General features: G+C 54.3%; 1 protein-coding gene across 1 annotated transcript; it reads right to left on the reverse strand.

Moving 5' to 3' along the window:
- Positions 1–14,283: 14,283 nt before the first annotated feature.
- On the reverse strand, positions 14,284–18,923 carry LOC132077674 (platelet glycoprotein Ib alpha chain-like). The gene is made up of 2 exons (XM_059479495.1): positions 18,425–18,923; positions 14,284–16,942 (listed from the first exon to the last, which is right to left on the reverse strand). The coding sequence occupies exons 1-2, from the start codon at positions 18,466–18,468 to the stop codon at positions 14,284–14,286; spliced, it is 2,703 nt and encodes a 900-aa protein (XP_059335478.1). The 5' UTR covers positions 18,469–18,923.
- Between the last annotated feature and the right edge of the window lie 924 nt (positions 18,924–19,847).

A 19,847-nucleotide genomic window follows, 5' to 3' on the forward strand; every position in this document is an offset into this window, starting at 1 on the left:
GGGCTAAGGGCAAACCAGTGATGTTAGTCCCTCCACGGGCTGCAGGCAAGTGAGGAGCATTCCAGACATTGTGTCCCCAGCAGGAATTTTCTGTGAACTTCTCTCACAGCCTGGTGGAGGTTCCCTGTGACTCCCAGGAGGGAGCTGGCTGGGGGACACATCCTGGGGCCAGGGAGCCCAGGAGGCTGCTGTGTGCCCAGGCCAGCCCTGGGCTGCTCCCGGCTCTGCCCCGCGTGGCTGCTCCCGGCCCCTGCCGAACCCAGGGGGCAGCACGGGGGGAGCAGGGGCTCCAGATTGGAACCACATGGAAGCACATTTGCAATGAATTAGGCTGGAAGCCAGCAGCTCTTGCTTGGCTGGGTGTGCAGCCAACCTTTGGGGATTGTCAGCTCCTCCCAGGTTTCCACAGCGGATGTTCCCTGGCCAGAGTGCAGCTGGGCTCTGCACAGAGTGCGGCCAAGGCGGCCCAGAAGGAGATGAGGACACGCGCAGGCAGGGACCTCTGCCCACACACACGGCCCTGCTGGCTCAAGTGGGCCCCACACGCTCCTGGCTTGGGCTGGGCAAGGTTTCAGGGGCTGACAATGCTCTGGGGCAGGGCAGTGGTGATGCACAGGAGGAATCGTTTGGCCACTTCCCAGCCTGGCAGCCCCAGGGTGAGCATGATGTCTCCCTGCCTGGTCTGGCTCACCAGCCCCTCGAGCTGCACCCAAGATTAAGCAGATGGGGAGTTCTTGCTCAGGAACTGGTGTGAAATCACATCTCGAGTACCTAAGAAAAGGGCAAGATCCAAAAGGCAGGGAAGAAAAGCTCCAACCTGGCAGCCCTCTTGAGGGGTGAGAGGGTTAAGGCACTGGTGCAGAAAGGCTTTGAGTGTGCATGTCAAAGAATGACACTAACAATTCATGTGACAACCTGCCAGGAAAACTTTTCAGATCGTAATTCGCATAGCGTTTGTATCATGTTCCCTTCCTGTTTAAAAAGGCAATATGGAAACCGTGCAAGGGGTTATTTGCTGGTCAGGCCGATCTGCTGTTTGTGCTCCCTGTCACGCGCGTCCCCTTAGGAAGTGATGCCACCACGACAGACACAATTTCTAAAAATAACACCATCCCACACATTAGTCTCTAGTACCATTTGTTCTAATTATTCATCCCCAGCTAAAGAATAATGTCTAATCATTAGCACTGGGTGCAAACTAAGCCCCTGCCAGGGCAAGAAGTCAGGCTACCCCCCACATGCTGCCTGAGCATCTTCCTTGGTGACATGTCCTACTCATGGCAGAAAACACAGAGAGGACTCTGCATTCCTGTGCCCAGCCCAGCCATTTCAGCCCTCACAAACCAGTCAGGAGTATTCACTGACCCTGCTCCACCTCTTCAGGACAAATCCTGGGGGTACCCAGAGTGCCTGTGCAGCCTCAGAGCCAGAGCGCAGTGCTCAGCTGGGTGTGTGTGGGCCCCAGCAGTGCTGTGGCTCTCTGATAAGGCCGTGTCTGTCTCCTGTTTCATGGGTGAGGGTATTTCTGAAGTGACAGGCTGCAGTGTTAATCTCTGGTTGGCAGGGGAGCATGCCAGCAGTGTGGCAGCCGGGCACAGCCAGCAGAAGCCTTTTACTGCAGTTGGGGCAGGGAGGTGCTCGGGGAGGCTCTGGAGATCAGCCCAGCTGCCAGTTGCTTTCACCTCCTGCACTTTGCACAGCCCCTGCTCCCTGACACCCTGACACCCTGACACCCATGCTGCTTGTGCCCAGCTCCCGGTTCAGAGGGGCTGGGCCAGGAGCTGCCTGTGTGTGGGCATCCCCTCTGGGTTAAGTGACATGCAAGCCCCCCACATGCTCCTGGAATGGCCCTGGAACAACATTGGCCAAAAAATCCCCCTTGGATTTTTTTATCACCCACATAACACTGGTGAAGGAAGGGAGGCCACCGCCAGGGAACATCTGGGCTCCATTGCTCATTGTCTGAGCAATGAGTGCTCAGACACTCGTTAATGGATGTCAGCGCTGAAGACAGAAGGGACGTCAGATATTAAATAAACACGACCACACTCTGCAGCCCAAGGCAGTCCCCTGGGGAAGGCACACATGCATCCGCACCCTCAGGCTCCCCCAGCACGGCCCCAGCCAGGCCTGGGACAGGCAGCTCGCCACACACACGTGTGAGCACAGCCACACGCCCGCCCGCTCCCACACAGCTCCGGTTTCACGTCAGCCACGGCAGAGCCGGGTGAAAAATAGTCCTCCTTTTCCTTTTTGGTTTTCCAGCAGGCAGATTATCTGCAAGTGCAGAAACCGCCAAAAACTCTACCCCATGAAAGAGGGGAATGTGTGGAAAGTGGCCAGAGCCCTCCAGGGTCTGGGCTGGCTGATATTTCCCATCCAAAATTGCTGCTTGGAGTCCCACCTCTGGCCTGCACACATGCCTCTGGCAAGGAGCAGCTGGTGCTGGTCCCCATGGGTGTGCACAACCACATGTGGGGCTGTGTCCTGCCTTTGCTGGTGCACCCAGCCCCTCCTGCTGCCCCCAGATTCCCAGCACAGCCCAGCATCCCACGGGTCTCTGTGCATCCTGTCGGTCCAGCCAGCGGGAAAGGACAGTCCCACCCCCGATTCCACCGAGATGTGAAAGGCTGTGTTTCCCTCACTTCAACTCCTATGGGCTCCCAGAGTCTCTTCTCCTGCCCTTCCCCTGCCTGTGCTCTGAGGAAGAGCAAGCATGGGAGCAGCCTGAGAGCAGGGAGGCTGCCTGGCCACTGCACTGGGACAGACACGTGCTGCAGGACAGGATGCACAGCTGGGCTGCTGGTCCAGCCCCAGCTCGCAGGGCCGGGTCTGGAGCAGGGCTTGGGGGCAGCATTACCCTGGGGGCAGGCTGTGGCACGAGGCTGCTTTGATGTGTGTTTTGGAGTCACACCACAGAACCCAGATAAGGCAGGACCAGCACACTCTGTGCAGGTATGCAGGATACTCCTGACCTGTGTCCACTGCTGCTCCTTTGGCTGCATTGCTGGAGCCAAGTTTCCCCATCCTATGGCATCTTCCACCGAACAGGAAACATTTCAGCAAGACCATTCTGCAATGTACAGAATGCACATGTGCAACCCTACACAAGTGCAGGGGGAAAGCAGCCCTAGCAGGCTGGTAGGTGCCCATGCTCAGCCAGCGTGGTCTCCTATCCCTCATGAATCAAACTTGTGGGTCCTGTAAAGGGCAGTGAGCAAAGGGATGGTCAGTGAGACGTGTCCTGTCACACAGGAGCACGACACCAGCCCAGGGCAGCACACAGGGCTTCCTGCTCCTGCGTGTGGTGGGCACTCATTAGCTCAGGGCTGGCTGTGCCTACTTTATTCTCTGGCAGCTTTTGTTCCTTTACAGAAATGTAGTCTCTCCCTCGCCCTTAGCCCCTTTTAATATTAAGGTCAATAGGTTGACGATTAAGCAGGAAAAGGGCATGAAGAATCAACCAAATTAAATCTTGTGTGCAAACAGGTGGGTGTGAAATTTCAATCAATGGCTGGTGTTAGCAGGGACCCCTGGGATCACGATTTCCCAGGGGAAGACTGGGAAGCCCTGGAGGGATTTGGGTACAAAAACTCCAGACATGGGAGAATAGAAAAAAGTCTTCTCAAAAACCAATATTGACAAGGTTCCTGTGTTTGCACCCCGGCTTTCCCCGGCAGCACAAAGGGAGATGATTATCCCGGGTCCACACGGGGAGGGGATGACAGGAGCTCAAAGGTGAGCCAGGCCCCCACTCCCCGGCTCCCCTGGCCCCAGCTCCTCCACTTAATCCCCCTCTCGCCCAGGCTTTGAAGTCGCCAGAGGTCGAATATGGGATGTAAATCACGTTAGACGCAGTGTGTGATCACAACGCCGCTGCGAGACAATGCCGCGCTTCCCCCGGTGCCCGGGCATCCCGCCGAGCCGCGGCCGGCGCTGGGTTACAAACATCCCCGAACTGTGTCCGATCCTGGGTTATAAACATCCCCAGCACCCCGAGCTGTGTCCAACTCTGGGTTACAAACATCCCCAGCACCCCTGAACTGTGTCCGATCCTGGGTTACAAACATCCCCGGCACCCCCGAGATGTGTCCGGCCCTGGGTTACAAACATCCCCAGCACCCCCGAGATGTGTCTGACTGTGGGTTATAAACATCCCCAGCACCCCCGAGCTGCGGGTGACATCGGGGACCGAGGGTGGCTCTGCCGGGGTGACCATTCCGGGCAGGACAGAGCCGCCATGGGCGCTGCCGAGAGCAGCGGGCTCGTCCCTGGGATCCATTAGCGAAGGCTGCGGCTGCGGAGCCGTGTAAAACACGAGGCGGTCGCTGGGCGTTGGCTCCCGGGGCCGTCCCGCAGCGCTGCACATCTTGTAAGCATTTCGCGTAAGGGGAGCCTGCACAGAAGGACCGGGGGTTTATTGGGCTGTAAACTGCGTTGTTCCCGTTACAGTAACGACGTTGCTGGTGAAGAGATGTGCCTTTAGCACATGGGGCTCGGGAACCAGGTGTGCCGGAAGGAAACAGAGCAGGGTTTGGAGGCTCTGCTGTCACCAGTGGGATAATAGAGAGAGAAACAAAGCAGACGTGGGAGGAAGCAGGGGGCGGCACCAAGGATATGCCGCCCCTGCCCCCAGGGCTGCTGTGCTTTTCAGCCCTTGGCATTTATCTGCCCCAGCCCCGACGGGCCGGGCTCGGCCCCCTGCTCCCGGACATGGGGCTGCACACCCTGCCCTCCCCCTGGCAGGTTCAGGGTGCAAGGGGTGACCGGGAAACAGCGAGTGACTGCTGGCTCCTTGGCTCTGTTTTGATGGACTTTGCTCTGCCTTGCTCCAGCACTTCCTCTGCCTCCTGTGGCTCCTGGGAAGATGTGACACATGAGGTTTGCTCCCTGGAGCAGAGCAAGGGCACTGTTGCCCCAAGGAGCAGCCCTGAGCACCAAGAGCTTCCTTGCCCTGTGGAAAAGCCACTCACGTTTCATTTTCCCTTAGCCACGGAAGCAGCCTCCAAAAAAAAAAAAAAAGTGATAGATAGATACAATTAACACAACTCCTATTTTCCCAATATCAAAAATGTATCCATGCTCTGCAGGCAGCAGGTCAGTTAGTTTAAGTCTTTTTTCACCAGTTCACAGCCAAACCAGGTTTAAGTCTTTTTTCACCAGTTCACACCTAAACCAGGACTGATTTTTCAAGACCAGCACCAGAGCTTACCAGCCATCACATCTGGCTGCACAGACCTGAATGAACACCATTATAGGCATGGTCCCACTAGCCTGGCCCCTCTTTTCTCCCTGGAGCTGCCACCTGTCTTGGTGGCCATGGCAGAACTTCCCAAGCAGGTGCCTGATGGGAAAAACAGAACCTGTCATACTCCCCCCCGATGACAAGTGACAAAGGGGGTGATGGTTGGTGCCAGGGACCTGAACCCCACGGCATCAAACCTCTGCACATACCCACTGACAGGAGCCAGCCAGGCACAGGTACCAACACACCAGGTACCAACACACCTGGCCCTCCCACTCCCAGGCTGCCCTCCACGCTGTGCTCCATCCCTGCTCACTGCTGCAGAGCCCAAGCACAGGACCCTGGCACGCAGAAACTATCTGCTTTCAAAGCCTTTTTTCTTTCTTCTTAATTGGGAGAACAGATGATTTTTTTTTTAAACAAAAATATGTTGTTATTGTGGAAAATATCTGGTCTCCACAGAAAATGCCTTGCATTCGCTGTACACATTGCGGACCATACCAGAAAACATCTGATGTGCTTCCAAAATAGACAGGGCATTTCTTTTCTTATTAGAGTGGAAATTTTCCTCAGGAAACAAGTTTTACCTAGTTTGTGCTGACATTTGCTGCAGCAGAAAGCAAGCAGCCCTGTCCCCATCTCACCCTTTCATCTCCAGGCATCATGTGGGCATTGTGGCATGACCAAAACCTGTGGCACAAACCCTGGCATTGATTCAATATTTGACCCAAGTCCTGTAAGCCACCAAGCACACACCAGGCTGGTCCAAGAGGGAACCATAATTTCCTGGGGCAAGATGATATCTATGTGGGAATCACTGAGGAAAACACAATATGTTACTGCTTTCTGGATTTCAGTTAGTGTTGATGCTGTACAGTCGTACTGGCTAATGTTAAATAGATGTTTATCAAGCAAAGTCAAACCCAAATATTGCCATTTCAGTTTAGTATTGTCTGTGATTATTCTGTAGAACAAAAGAAAAAGGAGAAAAAACATGCAACATTTTGTTCACATCTTTCAAATTCATCTGTGATTAATGTAGATGTTAGGATGGTGATTACAACAACTCCACCATTGGTTTTCCTGCTGCATCGATAGCACAAGGTGGGATGCACCTGAGGACAACTGCTATGGTCCCTCCACAACAGCTCTGGCTGGGTCTGAGTCTGACTTTTTCTGCGACATTTCCATTTGGGGACTACTCCTTAGCTCTGTTTACCCCAACAAAGCTTCTGGACACAGCAAAGAAATTTGCCTGTGTCCCCTCACCTGAAACCTGCCTTACCAAGCGCTCCCCACCAAGTGTTTTTAGGTTCAAGCCCCAGTGGTTCCCCTTGCACTCTGGAGAGCTGTGGGCTCCTCAGGCAGGGGCTGCCTTCTCCAGAGACCAACCCAGGGAGCTGCAGAGGTGCCGTGTGACACAGCCAGCCGGGACACAACCATATTCTCTATTTCTTTCTTTTTTTTTCAAACAGATTTCTGAGAAAACATCTGCTGTGCCCCAAGCCCACACCGGATCTGAAGATCAAAATAAAGGACTTTTGTCTTTTTATTAAGCATTTTAGCAAACGAGACTATTACATTCATATTATATTTCCCTGTTTTGTACAAACACGTTTAAGTCAGCACTAAGAGGATTACGTTTATGGTGCACCAATCTCTTCTCAAATGGGTTGACTAAGGAAACTCTTGTTAAACAGTATTTTCTCTAATGCCTGTTGCTTTTCTTCCTTGCTTTAGTGCTCAGACGTCTATCCAGGCTCCCTAAATCCACCCTCCCCATAAGCTTTCAGATCAAGACTCTTCCCCCCTCTGCCCCCCTCCACACTCTTTAATACAGCTGAAGATGAACATTAGCGCTTGGTTCAACTGCACTGGAAAGGGAAAGGGCAGATTCATCAAAATCTTTATACCTCCATAGAAAAATGTAGCCTTTTGCCTTTCCTCGAGTGAATGTCTTTTCTAGAGGGTATTCATTAGGGGTTTGGTCTGTTTTTGCAGACAGCTCCACAGATGTTGACATTTTTTTTCTTCACTGGGTTAAGACGCCTTCTATAGGCTTTCAGTCTTCATTTGTTACTTCTTTATTATCCTAGAGGGGTTTTTCTTTTTTTTTTTTTCCGCTTCTTTTTTTTTTTTTTCCCCCTTTCTTCCCAAGGAGTTGACTCAGTTCTCTGAAGAGAGCAGTGGTAGTAAGGCTCATTATTATCTCGGACCCTTTTTCCCGGGCCCGGCAGGCCGGCGGGGCCCGCGGGGCCATTGTGGCCGAGCAGCAGGTAGCTGTGGCACAGCGGGGTCAGCGCTCGGGCCGGCGCAGCGCCTTTGTGCGCCCGCCCCGTGCTGCTGCCGCCGTTTGTGCGGCGCTGGGAAAGGTCAGGAGCACGCTGCCGCCCGTACCTGAGCCTTTGTCTGCAGCCGCTGCCGGGAACTTATGTCAATAATTCATTGGGAAGCAATCGCTGGCAGGGGGACGGAGGGAAGGGGTGGAGAAGTGCTGGCAGGGTGGTACCAGAGGTACCTGCTCCACCAAACACGCCTGCCAGGGTCTTGGCCGCAGCTGCCGTGTGCTCAGGAAGCCACGGGCTTGCCACATTCCATCAGGTTTCATATCATCACTCCTGTACACCAGGATAGCTGCTTTCCCACTGCAAACTGTGCCAAGAGAGCCATTTGTGTGTGGAGGTTTAAAGCGTGGTGCAGGCAGCAACCTGCACGGAAATCCCCATCTCCAAACCCAACACTCTGCAATTAGCCCAGGACCCGTTACCCTTGCCTGCAGACACACACCATCCAAATACTCATCTCAGTGCCAGTACCTCTGCCTCAGCTCCCACAGAAACTTCACTGTGCATCTTGAGATTTTTCCACAGAAAAGGTTGGCGCTACAGACATGGGAACTGGCAAAGGCATCATAATTCAAGTGGTGCTTCAGGACCTGCCATAACAGAAACCCGAGGTAAGGATCCAGCTAATTCACAGCAGGGCTCATTGTGTCACCCCATCACTGCGGGCCATGCATTATCTCCAGGAAAACTAAAGCCCTTCTGCTCTTCCTGAGAGCCCTCCCAGCCCATTCCCACACTGCTGGAGTCACCAGCCCTGCATGGAGCTCCCCAGCCGTGCTCCCAGCAGGAGCTGGTGTTGGGGACAGGGCAGAGGTGACAGGTATCTTTATCCCACCATGCAGGAGAGCTCAAAAGTCCTGCTGGCAGGAATTTGTTTGCAAATTTTCCCCCATTGAAAGGAGTGAAGGGACTGATATGACTGCTTGATTATGGCAGGGGCAGGCAAGGCAGAGGGATGAGGCAGCCCCTGGGGAGGTGTGCTCCTAGTCCTTAACCTCTGCTCCACAACTGGATGATTTAGTACCTTAGTGGGGTGTGCTGGCTCCAGCCACGAGGCAGAGGGTGGGCATTAAGGGAGATATGGTCTGAGTTAGCAATCACTGCCTGTGACTGGGGAGGGAAGGTGCCTGGCCAGCAGGCATGGCTCCCTCCTGCTGCAGGACTGTGCCAATGCTGGGTGCCCACACTGGGTGCCAAAGCACTCCCCAGCTGCCCTTGCCCAGCCAAAGGTGGAGCAGGAGGGGAGCAGCTCCCCCCTGCCTGCTGCAGCCCTGTGCTCAGCCCAGGACACTGAACTCGACTGGAGTCCACATGAGAATATTGATGGGAAGGCCAAAATCCATCACATTCAGCCCCCACCAGTATGCTAAAAGCTCTTGCCATTTTCTCTTTTTATCACAGCTTTAGCAGGAGAGCTCTCATTAGCTTTACACATCATCCCTGGGGAAATAGTGCTGATAGATGTGTGAGATCAGGCAGGTGGATTTTCTTTTCATCACATATGCTGGAAAGGCCTTCCCCTGCTAAAAGCAAGAGGAGACTGAGCCAGCTCTTGCAGACTGCTAATGATTCACCTGGAGGGTCCTGGCTGGATTTCAGGCCCCTTGCTCTGCTCTGGTGCCTGGGTGCTGCCTGGCCCAGCAGGCAGGGCAGGATCTGGCCTAGAACCAGAAGGATTTTCCTTTGGGATGGACCCCCCAATTTGCCCTGGATAAAGACTGGTCCTCTCCCAGTGCAACATTTCATTCCAGCAAATTCCCAGCACAACCACAGCAGTAAGTAGCTTTTCTGTAACAGTGGAGTGGTGGCATCTCTGGCTGTTCCTGCCCTTTGTCACTCTGCTGTGTTTGTGCTGGCCATTGCTCCCCCTGAGCACACCAAGCTCAGTGGTGCTCACACACCCTGACCAGCATTAGGGACATGAAGGAGCCCTGGGCACAGGATCCACAGCAGCTTCTGCATGAACATGACAAGTGCTGGGGTTTATAACACAGAAAATCTGGGCTCTGAAGGGCTCTAGCTGGCGGGGTGGGAGGCGTGCCGCCCTGCCCAGAGCCACTTTTATGCCATTGTGCCTTTTCAGCACTGCATTAAGGCAGTCAAAGAAGGGGGATTTTTAATGGTTCCAGGGGAACAAAGCGGAAACATTCGACCCAACTTCATTACAGAATCATCTGAAACGCTTGAGGAACGTTTCCCACTAATTATCATAAATAGCCGAAAAAAATCTTTCCCTCCCAAAGCAGGTTCCAGCTGCCCCTCTGTGTTTTCTCACCTCCACTTCCAATAGCCTGACCCTGCCCCCGCACAAAGGGGAGACCCCATCTCCGCTCCCCCCACACTCAGGGGCTCTAAAGAAATACAAACAGGCAGCAGATTAACAGCACTTGTTTGCACCTTAAACAAACAGGAACTTCCGCCCCTCCGGGCTCTCTCACTGCCCAAGGCAGGATGCACCAGCTTGTTTTTCTTGCCCTTGCTCCCATGCCCTGCCCAAACTCTGGATAAAAGCCTGGACAGCCCAAGGCAGGAGGCAGACAGGATGAGAATGCCAGGGGTGTCAGCCCCCATCTCCTTGAGTCCCTAATCTGTATCCTCTTGCTGCCCCACCTGCCCCTGGGGAAGCCAGCCCCTGCTGCAGTAGGGCTGGGAGATGCCAAGGGCAAAGCAAATGCAGGAATGTCCCCATTCAGCTCTTGCCCCATGGATCTCACAGGGCTCCTTGCATGGCTGGATGGGTACTGTTGAGTGGCTGTGGAGAGGGATGCTGAATGGGAAGGATGGAGAGGGGGACAAACCATCCAGAGGACACACAGAGGAGTGGTGCTGGTGTTCAAAACCATCACCAGCATCGAGTAGCACACTAAGCAATGACTATTAGCCCACAGGCCATCTCTGCTGGCTGTAACAGTGGATGGATGAGTGCGGTGCATGCCTGTGCAGCCAGACCTGAGGCTGATCCCAGCAGCTGCCTCCTGTGCCTGGGAGCTGCCCCAGCTCATGTCCTCAACCTGCAGGTCTTATGTTGCCCATCCCACCTCTCAAGTGGCATTTCCAGCATCTCTCTGCTCCTACAGGAGCAAGTGACAAACCAGCTCCTTCTTGCTGTGCCCACAGCACACAGAGAAGTCAGCCCCCAGCTCCCCATGCCTCTCAAACCCCACCAGCAGCTTTTCAGACACTGCTCCAGCACAGCTTGGCACATGTCTGGCACCAGCACATGAGGCAGGCATGTAGGGAGGAAGCTGTGGCAGCGTGGCCACGAGCTGGGACAGGTTCTCATCACAAGCCAGCAGTGAGACTTGCCCACCGGAGGCCCAGGCTTGCTCCTCGTGCGGGTTATTGTGCAAATCCCCTCATGCAGGTGTTCATTGCCTCCCCTTCCCATGAGCCACAATAAAGAGTTTTGCTTGTGAGCCCCTTCCTGCCCATGGGGTGCCCCAGGGACAGGAAAGGGAACTGAGGCAGGTGGCAGGGACAGGCACCACACCCGCAGCATGGCTGGCTCCCGGCAGGGCTGACATGCAGAGGGCTACAGTCAGTGCTGCAGCATGAGTGACAGTGCTGTGGGAACCACTTCTCACCTGCACAGGACAGGAGGAGAGCCAGCAGCAGCTGCAGGAGTCCCAGGCCATGCTGGAGACCCCTGGTCCCAGCACCACTCAATGACACACATGTGTGGTCTCCTGTCTCTGGTTCTAATAGCTGGTCACCTGAGGCTGTGAGGGACTCAGGCAGCCACAGCAACTAGGAAGAGGTGGAGAGTGTCACAAGCAGCATGGAGAAGCCACATGGGGATGCTCAATTTTTTTTTCCCAAAGTGAGAACCAGGAGCATGCTGTGCAAGGACCAGCTAGCAGAGGAAGAGCAAAGCGAGGTGATGTCTTGTTCAGTACATGGGCAATCCTGAGCAGCCCTCAGCACATGGTGCTGTGAATGCTAAAATCTTACCTGAGTTCAGGGAAACCAGGGAAATTCAGAGATTAAAAACTATCAGGCACTTCCCAGTGCAGTGGCATGCTGCAAAAGGAATGCCTGGGCTGCCCACAGCAGAGGGGAGAGGCTGTGCTGGGTACCCTGCACTGCAGAGTGGAGAGGGTGTGCTGGGTACCCTGCACTCCACAGCCCTGCCCCAGCCACACACCTTCATTGCAGTGAGCTGCAGCCCTGAAGCAGCAAACACTGATCTCCCTGGTGCAGATCCCCCTGCTCTTGCTCAGCAAGCAGCAAACCCAAGCCTGAGTTGCCCTACAGGCTGCTCAGGCACATCGCCCCCAGGACGCCCTGCATCCCTCTAAGCTCCTTCCCTCCTGGAGTACACTGTTGGCCTCAACAGGGGCAAATGGGAACAGCTGCTAATTCCTCCCAGCCCAGCCCATCTATAACCCTCCAAGGACTGGTCCTGAAGTAGTGGAGGGAGCTGAGTCTTCCCTGAGAGCCAGCTGCACCAGCCTGGCCCCGGGAACACGCACGCTGTGTTTTCATTGCAAATTACAAATCGATCATAGCAGCAAATTCCCGTGCTGAGAACACCCTTGGCTGTTATTATTTTACAGCACTCTGAAGCACTTAGAGGTGTTCTGGGCACTTAGAAAGATATGGCCCTTTCGGGGTATTATGGGGCAAATTAGTTTTAAAAGCAGCTGTAGGAATGTTGGCCATTTGGCCTCCAGAGCCGGATGGGCACAGGTGGAGGCTGCAGGGCTTTGTGCTGCTTTTGGATACAGCACCTCCCTGCAAAGAGGACCCAGCACGCTCCGGAGCCAACACCTCGTGCCTGACCCCAGCTTTATTAATAACCAGTAATTAATATGAGAGCGGACGTGCCTTGTGTCTCTGAAGACCTTTTAAGATGTGATTATGTTGTGCTAATCTCACCCCGAAGTACTTCCCTGTTTAGACTGCGCTGGGCCATTAAATATCTGAAAAGCCAGCAGAGACCCCCCCCTCATCACCTCGGGAAGTGCTCGGGGTCTGTTCCCCAGCAGCCAGGCCCCGCTTTCAAACCCTCTAAATCAAGTATTAAGCTGAGTCCATCTGGATTGCCAGAAAAAACACTCCCTCCCCCTCATCTGTATCTCATTACCTGCTGTGCCAGCCCGGGCCCCGGAGCCGCTCGCTCCATCCCGCCCAGATGTGCTGCCCCGCTCGCCTCCCGTATTTCACAGCCGTCAGCAGCACTTCAAGGAGCAGCTGAAGGGCCTGTAACACTGCACAGGTTCTTAGCAAGGATGTATATCCAGGTCCCTAATGCATAGCTGCAGGCATGCACTCCAGCACAAAGCCCCTCCCGCCTCCCCTGGCCTTGCAGGGGAACTGGGGTGCTCAGGGCTCACTGGCCACAAAGTTTCTGAGTTGCTTTCCCACTTTTCTTTGTGAAGCACATGTCCAGACTATTGCTTTTCAGATACTCTTTCCCTGGGACTCCCAAGCCAGGCAGCCCCCATGCCACACAACTGGGGAAGGCCACCCAAAGGCAGGACAAGATGGAGCAGGTGCCAGCAGCAATGGCAAGGAGTTGAACCCTGTAGAAACTGTGATCAAATTTGGGAGCAGCTTACCTTGCACAGGGCAAAATCAATGCTGAACCTAGAGCAAAAAAAAAGGTACCTAAAGACCCAAATCAAGGGAACAACCCCTGTGTTCATCAGCTCAAATTCTCCTGGAATAAAGCTTCCCAGGAAAGGTTTCAACACTTTCTGTGATGGCAGAAACCACAGAGGAACAGCCACTTTTGTTTAAGTTTGGCACTTCCCTAGGCCTGGCAGGAGCCCATGACCGCGGAGGTGAAGGCTCTAACCAACCCTTCCTGCCAAGTTTCCCAAGAGAGCTGTTCCTGTCCTGCAGCCAGGGCTCAGCACCAGGTGAAGTCATGGTAAAGAAGCACATGCCAGCCATGCTGAAATATCAGTCTTCCAGAGGGGCTGGGCAGGCAGCACCACAAAGGGGGTTTGGAGGACATGGGATTTAAGAGTGGGAAGAAAAGCTAATCTATTGTCTCACCGTGCCACTGCCTGTGGAGGGCCAGCCCTGCTCCTACCCCAGCACTGACTGGGGGCTCCACACTCCAGCAAGCAACAGGTCAGGGCGAGAAAAGCCCCAGGATGAAAGTAGTCTTCTCACCAGCACATCAGACATAGAGAGGAAGCTTTAATATCAGGGAGGAGGAAAGGGAGAGGGGAAGAGGTCTGTGTGTGACGGTGGTACAGACACTGACACATCCTGTAACGTGGCACAGGGAACAAGACGCGGTGCGGGGCAGGAAGCCTCGTGATATCTTCCTCCAAGGACTGCAAGCACCTTCCAGGGATGGGAGGAATCCGGGTGGGGCTCCTGACCCTCCATGGCTCCTGACTGACCGCGGGGGCCCGGCCGGCGGCTGCGGAGGCTCCGGCGTTCCGGGGGCCGTGGCAGGCGGTGGCAGCCACTGCCTGTGTCGGGATGCCATCTAGTGTCGGGATCCCATCTAGTGTCCCTCGGCAGAAGCGCCGCCAGGCAGGGACACCGAGATTGGGCTTGTAGGCTCCCAGCATCGCCAGGAGTCATCCCACAACAGCCTGGCTGCTGGGACCCCCTGCACTGGGATCGCCCTAGGACCCCCCATCCCAGGGGTAGCGCACCCTGCGGCCAGCACGGCTGCAAACCCCAAGGGAGGACAGCTGGCACTACCCAGCTCATACAGGGCAGCAAAGCTCAAGGTGGCACCGGGGCTGGCTCAGGGATCCCGGGAGCAGCCAGACCCTGAAGGCTCAGCAGCCTCACGGGTGGCCCGGGGGGGTGGCGGGTGTCCTGGTGGAGAAGGAAGGCGACCACCCCTCCCAGCAGCGTGCTGGCAGCCTGCAGTGCCAGCATGGCCAGCCCCAAGGCCAGGGACACCTGGCACTGCCATGGGCTGGTCCACAGGGACAGGCCCCAGGCACGATGACTGCTGGGGGTCAGGGGTGCAGAGGCTGGAGAGGAGCTGGTGCTGTCTGATAGTGCGGGGATGGGAGGTGTTGGGAGCAGGATGGTGCCTGCTGGGGCAGGAGCCTGCTGGGGAGCAGTGGGGGTGGGCTGGACACCAGCTGTGGACGAGTCACAGGGGGTGGAATAGCCCCAATCCCTGCCTGGTGCAGGAGCATGGTGTGATGGTGAACGGGAGGCCAGCGGGACTGTGCCCAGAGCAGCAGTCCTGGGGAATGGCCAGAAAGCCACAGAGGGAGCTGAGACAAGGGGTGTTGTGGATGTTCCCTGTGGGATGGTGGCTGGCCTCTCCCTGGGCACTGAGAGAGCAGGAGGCTCCTGTTTGGTGGTGGCTGCCAGTGAGCTTGTTGGCACCTGTGCAGAAGCAGAAGCTGGAGTGGGTGGCACAGGTTCTGGGTGGGTGGCCCCAGGAGTCTGTAGCCTTAGGATGGCTGAAGTTGAAACAGCTGATGATGGGCTGGTGATGGAAACCTTGGGCACCTCAGCTGATGATGATGGTGTGACAGTGGAGGCCTTTGGCAGCACAGTGGGTGATGAGGTGGTAATGGAGGTGTCTGGCAGCACAAGTGGTGATGAGGTGGTGATGAAGGCTTTTGGTGATGGTGTGGTGATGAAGGACCTGGGCACAGTGGTTGTTGACGGCTTGGTCATGGAGGCCTTAGGCAGCACAGCTGGTGATGGGGTGCTGATGGAGGGCTTTGGCACACTGGCTGTTGATGGTGTGGTGGTGGAGGTCTTGGGCTTATTGGTTGTTGATGGGCTGGTGCTGAAGGCCTTCTGCAGCACAGCTGGTGTTGGGATGGTGACAAAGACCTCAGATAGCTTGGTTGGTGACAGAGTGGTGAAGGCAGCCTCCATGGGCACGGTTGGCAACACAGCAGAGGTGACCACAGGTGGAAGAGTGGTTGGCAGTGTCCTGATGGGAAAGGATGCCAGTGACAGCATGGTTGGAGCTGCTGTGGACACGGCTCCACGTGACAGGAATGTTGACGTCCTTTGTGATGGTGTGGAGTTAAATGGCAGAGTACCTGGGCAAATCAGGTGTTCGTCCCTCAGCAATGTTATTTCTTGCCCTGCCAGATGGGGTGGGCTCTTGCAGGAGACTTGGGTGGACAATTTGACCTTCTCCCTGTTGCCTAGGATCCAGTGGTGCAGGTAGCAGAGGTTACAGTCACATTTCCAGGGGTTACCACTCAGATACACTGAGCTGAGCTTCTTCAGAGGGTCTAGGAGCCCTTGAGGAACACTCTCCAGCTGGTTCTTTCGAAGATTGAGGGTTTTCAGATTTGGGAGAGAAGCAAAGACCTCTTCATCCAGAGCAGAGAGCTGATTTGTGTCCAGCTGGAGGTCCGAGAGCTTGCTGAGCCCAGCGAAGACCCCTCTTGGCAGGGCTGAGAGCTGGTTGTGGGACAAGATGAGTTTGCCAAGGGATGTGAGGTTGACAAAGACACCCTCTGGAAGTGTGGCCAAACTGTTCCTACCCAGATCCAGCTCCCTCAAGTGTGGCATGATGTCAAAAAGGCAGGAGGGGAGCTCCATAATATGGTTTGAACCCAGAGTCAGCAACTTCAGTTTGTTTAAACCAAAAAAGCTCTGAGGTGGGAGAACCTTGATGAGGTTGTTGTCCAAGAGGAGTTTCTCGAGGTGAGGCAGGCTCCTCAGAAGCATGGGTGGCAGTGCCCTGAGCCTGTTCCTCTGGAGGCTGAGCTCCAGCAGCTCCAGCTGACTGTCTAGCAGTCCCTCTGGGAGCTCCTGCAACTCGTTCTCATACAGCCGGAGGACTTGCAGCTGGGTGAGTTTGCTAAAGGCATTCACAGGAAGAGCTGTGATCCTGTTTCTAGACAGGTCCAAAAAAGTTAGATTGATAAGAGAATCAAAAATGCCTTCTGGAAGAGAAGGGATTGCATTGATGTGCAGGGAGAGCTCCCCCAAACTTTCCAGCTCATCAAACAGGCCTTTGGGGATGGATTTGAGCTGGCTGTCTCTCAGCTCCAGCCTCTGTAAACTTGGGAGGTTTTGGAAAGTGCCCACAGATAGTTTTTCTAATGAGGCACCAGAGATATCCAAGTCCCTCAACTTGTCCAAATTATCAAAGGCTCCAGGTTCAACAGTCTTGATCTTGTTGCCAATGAACAAAATCTTGGTCAGGTTGGGCATGTACCTGAAGGCACCTTTACTTATAGAAGTGATGCTGGTTTGCACAAAGATCATCTCAGAAACAAAGGGCTTTGCAATCTTTGGGATCTCTTTGACATCATTTTTTGTCCCTCTGTAGACCTCCTGATAGTCTTTGGGCATTTCATATGGATCTTCACCTGGGATTTGATCTTGGCATTTATGGGGATTGAAGGACAAGAGGAAAAGGAAAAGGAAGTGCTGGTACATTGTTCTGGAAAAAAAAGTTTCAAAAATCAGTTATGAAGAGCAAAAACTCTGTCCACAGTTCATGAACTGTGGTATCACACTTGTTCAGCTCTCAGGACTCTTCTATTCACATACCATGATTCATTTCATGAGAAAAAGAGACTGGACAAGCAAACATTCACTGCATTTACACGAGTTCACTGCTGCTGGTACCAAGGGATGGAGAGGGAAGGCAAGCCAGCTCATAGCTTGCCCTGGGAGATGCTGCAGGAGGGACAAGGGCTGGACAGTCTGTTCTCTGGCCCTTCTCACGTGTTTGAACTGCAGGCTCAGTCTGCCTGGGTGAAGAAGGCAAAGTGCTGCTGCCATTAGTGCTGCCCCAGCGGGTCCAGTTAGTCACAGGGCAGCAGCCCATTCATGCAACAACAGAAGCAGTCAGCCCTGCACTTGCTAATGAGGGATCAGCAGGGCTCCCAGGAGCCAGCCAAGACCACAGGACCTCGTGTGCTTAGAATTTCCACACTGTGCTGGGCAGACTTGCTATTTCATTTCTGCTTCTCTTAGTTCAAGGGGCTGATTTAAAACATGGTTTCTAAGCACCTCTTTTTTAGGATTCTTGCTAATTGTACCATATTTTGGCCTTGGTCATGCAGCTCTGACAGACAGAAATAGTTAATGTGAGAACAGCATCCAAGCTTTACAGCAAGGCTCATTAAAACCTTGGAATGTCCACAGATGAACTATTTAACACCCAACATTTGGGGCTCTGACCTTGCAGGTAGGAAGTGAAATCACTGATGCACACCTACTAGTAGAGCCCACTTCTTCCGTGGAAACATTTGGAAACACTCAGCTAACACATTAACTGGGGTTTAACTGCCATGAGCACCTCACTGGGACCATATTTCCAACTTTTAATTCACAGCCCTGGGTGGGAGCAGGTAAAAGAGGTGCGAGTTTCTTCTTGGGTGACCATCAAAGCTGGCCATGCAAAAAAACTTATTCTGGGAGGGTAAATCTTCTATGAAAAGTTATTTTTTAAAAGAACATAGAGACATCAGCAAATACAGGAGACTGAAAGCCATTGGGTTTGAAGATAAATGGATGGGAGGTGACACTGGTTGTGCAGGCTGCCCCAGGGCTCAGCCACTGCTGCTCCCTGCCCATCCTCTCCCCAGGGAGACTCAAGTGGAAGAGCCGGGGCTGTGGCTGTAGAAGTGCCTGCTTCACTTCTGATGCAGGGGCAGTGCACTGGGTGAAATGTAGAAACATCTGAGGGTGTGGGGATGAAAATTGGCAGTTTTGAACCACAAAACCCTTTTTAAACCCTCACTGTGGTCCCGTGCTTGTCCCCTACTCCAGCCAGGCAGAGTCATGGAGAGATGGTCCCAGCTCATGGCACTGAAGCCTCCCCCGCTCCTTGCTGCAAGGAAACACCAACAGCCCTCCACACCGCCCCTCCCAGCATATTTTAGAGAGCACAAAAGAAGCATTTTGCATCACTTACTTGGCTGAGCACTTGCAAACGAGTTCAGCCACGGGGCGAGCCATGCCATGGAGGAGTGAGGACACCGGATGGGGGTCTCATCACCTGGCCAGCTCTTTATCCACGTCCCAGGCACGGGGCTCAGTTTCACGTGAGGTCAGGACACCAGTCTGTGTGGGGAGATAAGGGGCCAGGGAACTGTGCCCCCAGTGCAAGAGGCCACGGCAGAAACCCCTCGGAGGCGACGCAGTCACGTACTCCCCAGGCGTTATCTGCTGGCACCACTCGACTGGTCACATCCAGGGAAAGCTGAAGATCTCCAGGCCAGCCTGTTTGCAGCCATGGTCTCCGTGGTCCTGTATCTCCAGCAGGATAACTCACCAGTTTCACAAACACCACCTCCATCGACACAACAGACAGCTGTTTCATTCCTCAGCATTTGCCTTATGTAGCTAAAAGTGCGGTTCTGAAGCCATTTTTTTAACGCTTATAAACAGTGAAACATTTGTGGCTCGACAGATACAACAACACGCGGGCTCTGTGCTCAGCCCCACAGCTCCACCTTGCTGACCCCAGTGCTGTGTGCTCCTGGCTAGTGCAGGGCATCCTGTGGGATGCTCATTTTGAGGCAAACTGCCAGGATATCCATTGCTTCCCAATGGGTAATTGCAACAACTGCATTTAAACTTCTTCCATTTTCACCTACTTCTATAAAAGATCAGCTTCTGCTTGCTGGGGTTCATTGCATTTTTCTTGGCAAATTTTAAAACAAACTACTGCACATTTTTAACAGCCTTACCCTTTTCCAGCGTCGTATCCATCCATGTCACCACCGGGGCTCCCCACCGCCGGCTCTGCCTGCGGAGCCCGGTCCCGATGGCCACGAGATGGTGCCGCAGCACCGCCAGACTCGGACAGACAGACACGGGGACACTCGCAGACACCCAGGGACACTCGCAGACACCGCGGGCACGGGCAGACACACACGGACAGGCCGGCCCTGACACGCACAGACACAAGGACACTCACACGGACACACACACAGACACCTGTGCACTTACTACACCCACCTCGCCCTCCCAGGGGAGCACACGCCTTACCTGTCACCCCCGGTTGGGCAGCGCTACTGGGACTTTGTGCCAGGTCTCCACAGGTCAGAGTGAGAATCCCAAGATGGGAGAGGTTGGAAGGGACCAGTGGAAGCCATCTAGTCCAACCGCCCTGCTGAAGTAGGGTTCCCTGGGTACCCATAGCTCTGTTCACTTGGCTTTTTAGTATATTCAGAGAAGGAGAATCTACGACCTCACTGGGCAATCTGTTCCACTCATCCTCCCAGCAAAGTTTATGTGAAAGTTGCCACTTTCCATGTTCAGGCTGCAGGGCTGTACACCAAGCCCTGAGATGGAAGGAGTGGGACCTGCCTGTGCTCACCTGGGCTGGAGCT

The sequence above is a fragment of the Ammospiza nelsoni genome, chromosome 10 (assembly GCF_027579445.1).
Source record: "Ammospiza nelsoni isolate bAmmNel1 chromosome 10, bAmmNel1.pri, whole genome shotgun sequence".
Classification (NCBI taxonomy): domain Eukaryota; kingdom Metazoa; phylum Chordata; class Aves; order Passeriformes; family Passerellidae; genus Ammospiza; species Ammospiza nelsoni.

Bases quoted from the DNA above. Each gene is read 5' to 3' on its own strand.
- LOC132077674 (XM_059479495.1), bottom strand. From the start codon at position 18,468: ATGGCTCGCCCCGTGGCTGAACTCGTTTGCAAGTGCTCAGCCAA. The intron at 16,943-18,424 runs GTAAGTGATGCA...TTTTTTTTCCAG, and splicing joins GTTTGCAAGTGCTCAGCCAA to AACAATGTACCAGCACTTCC.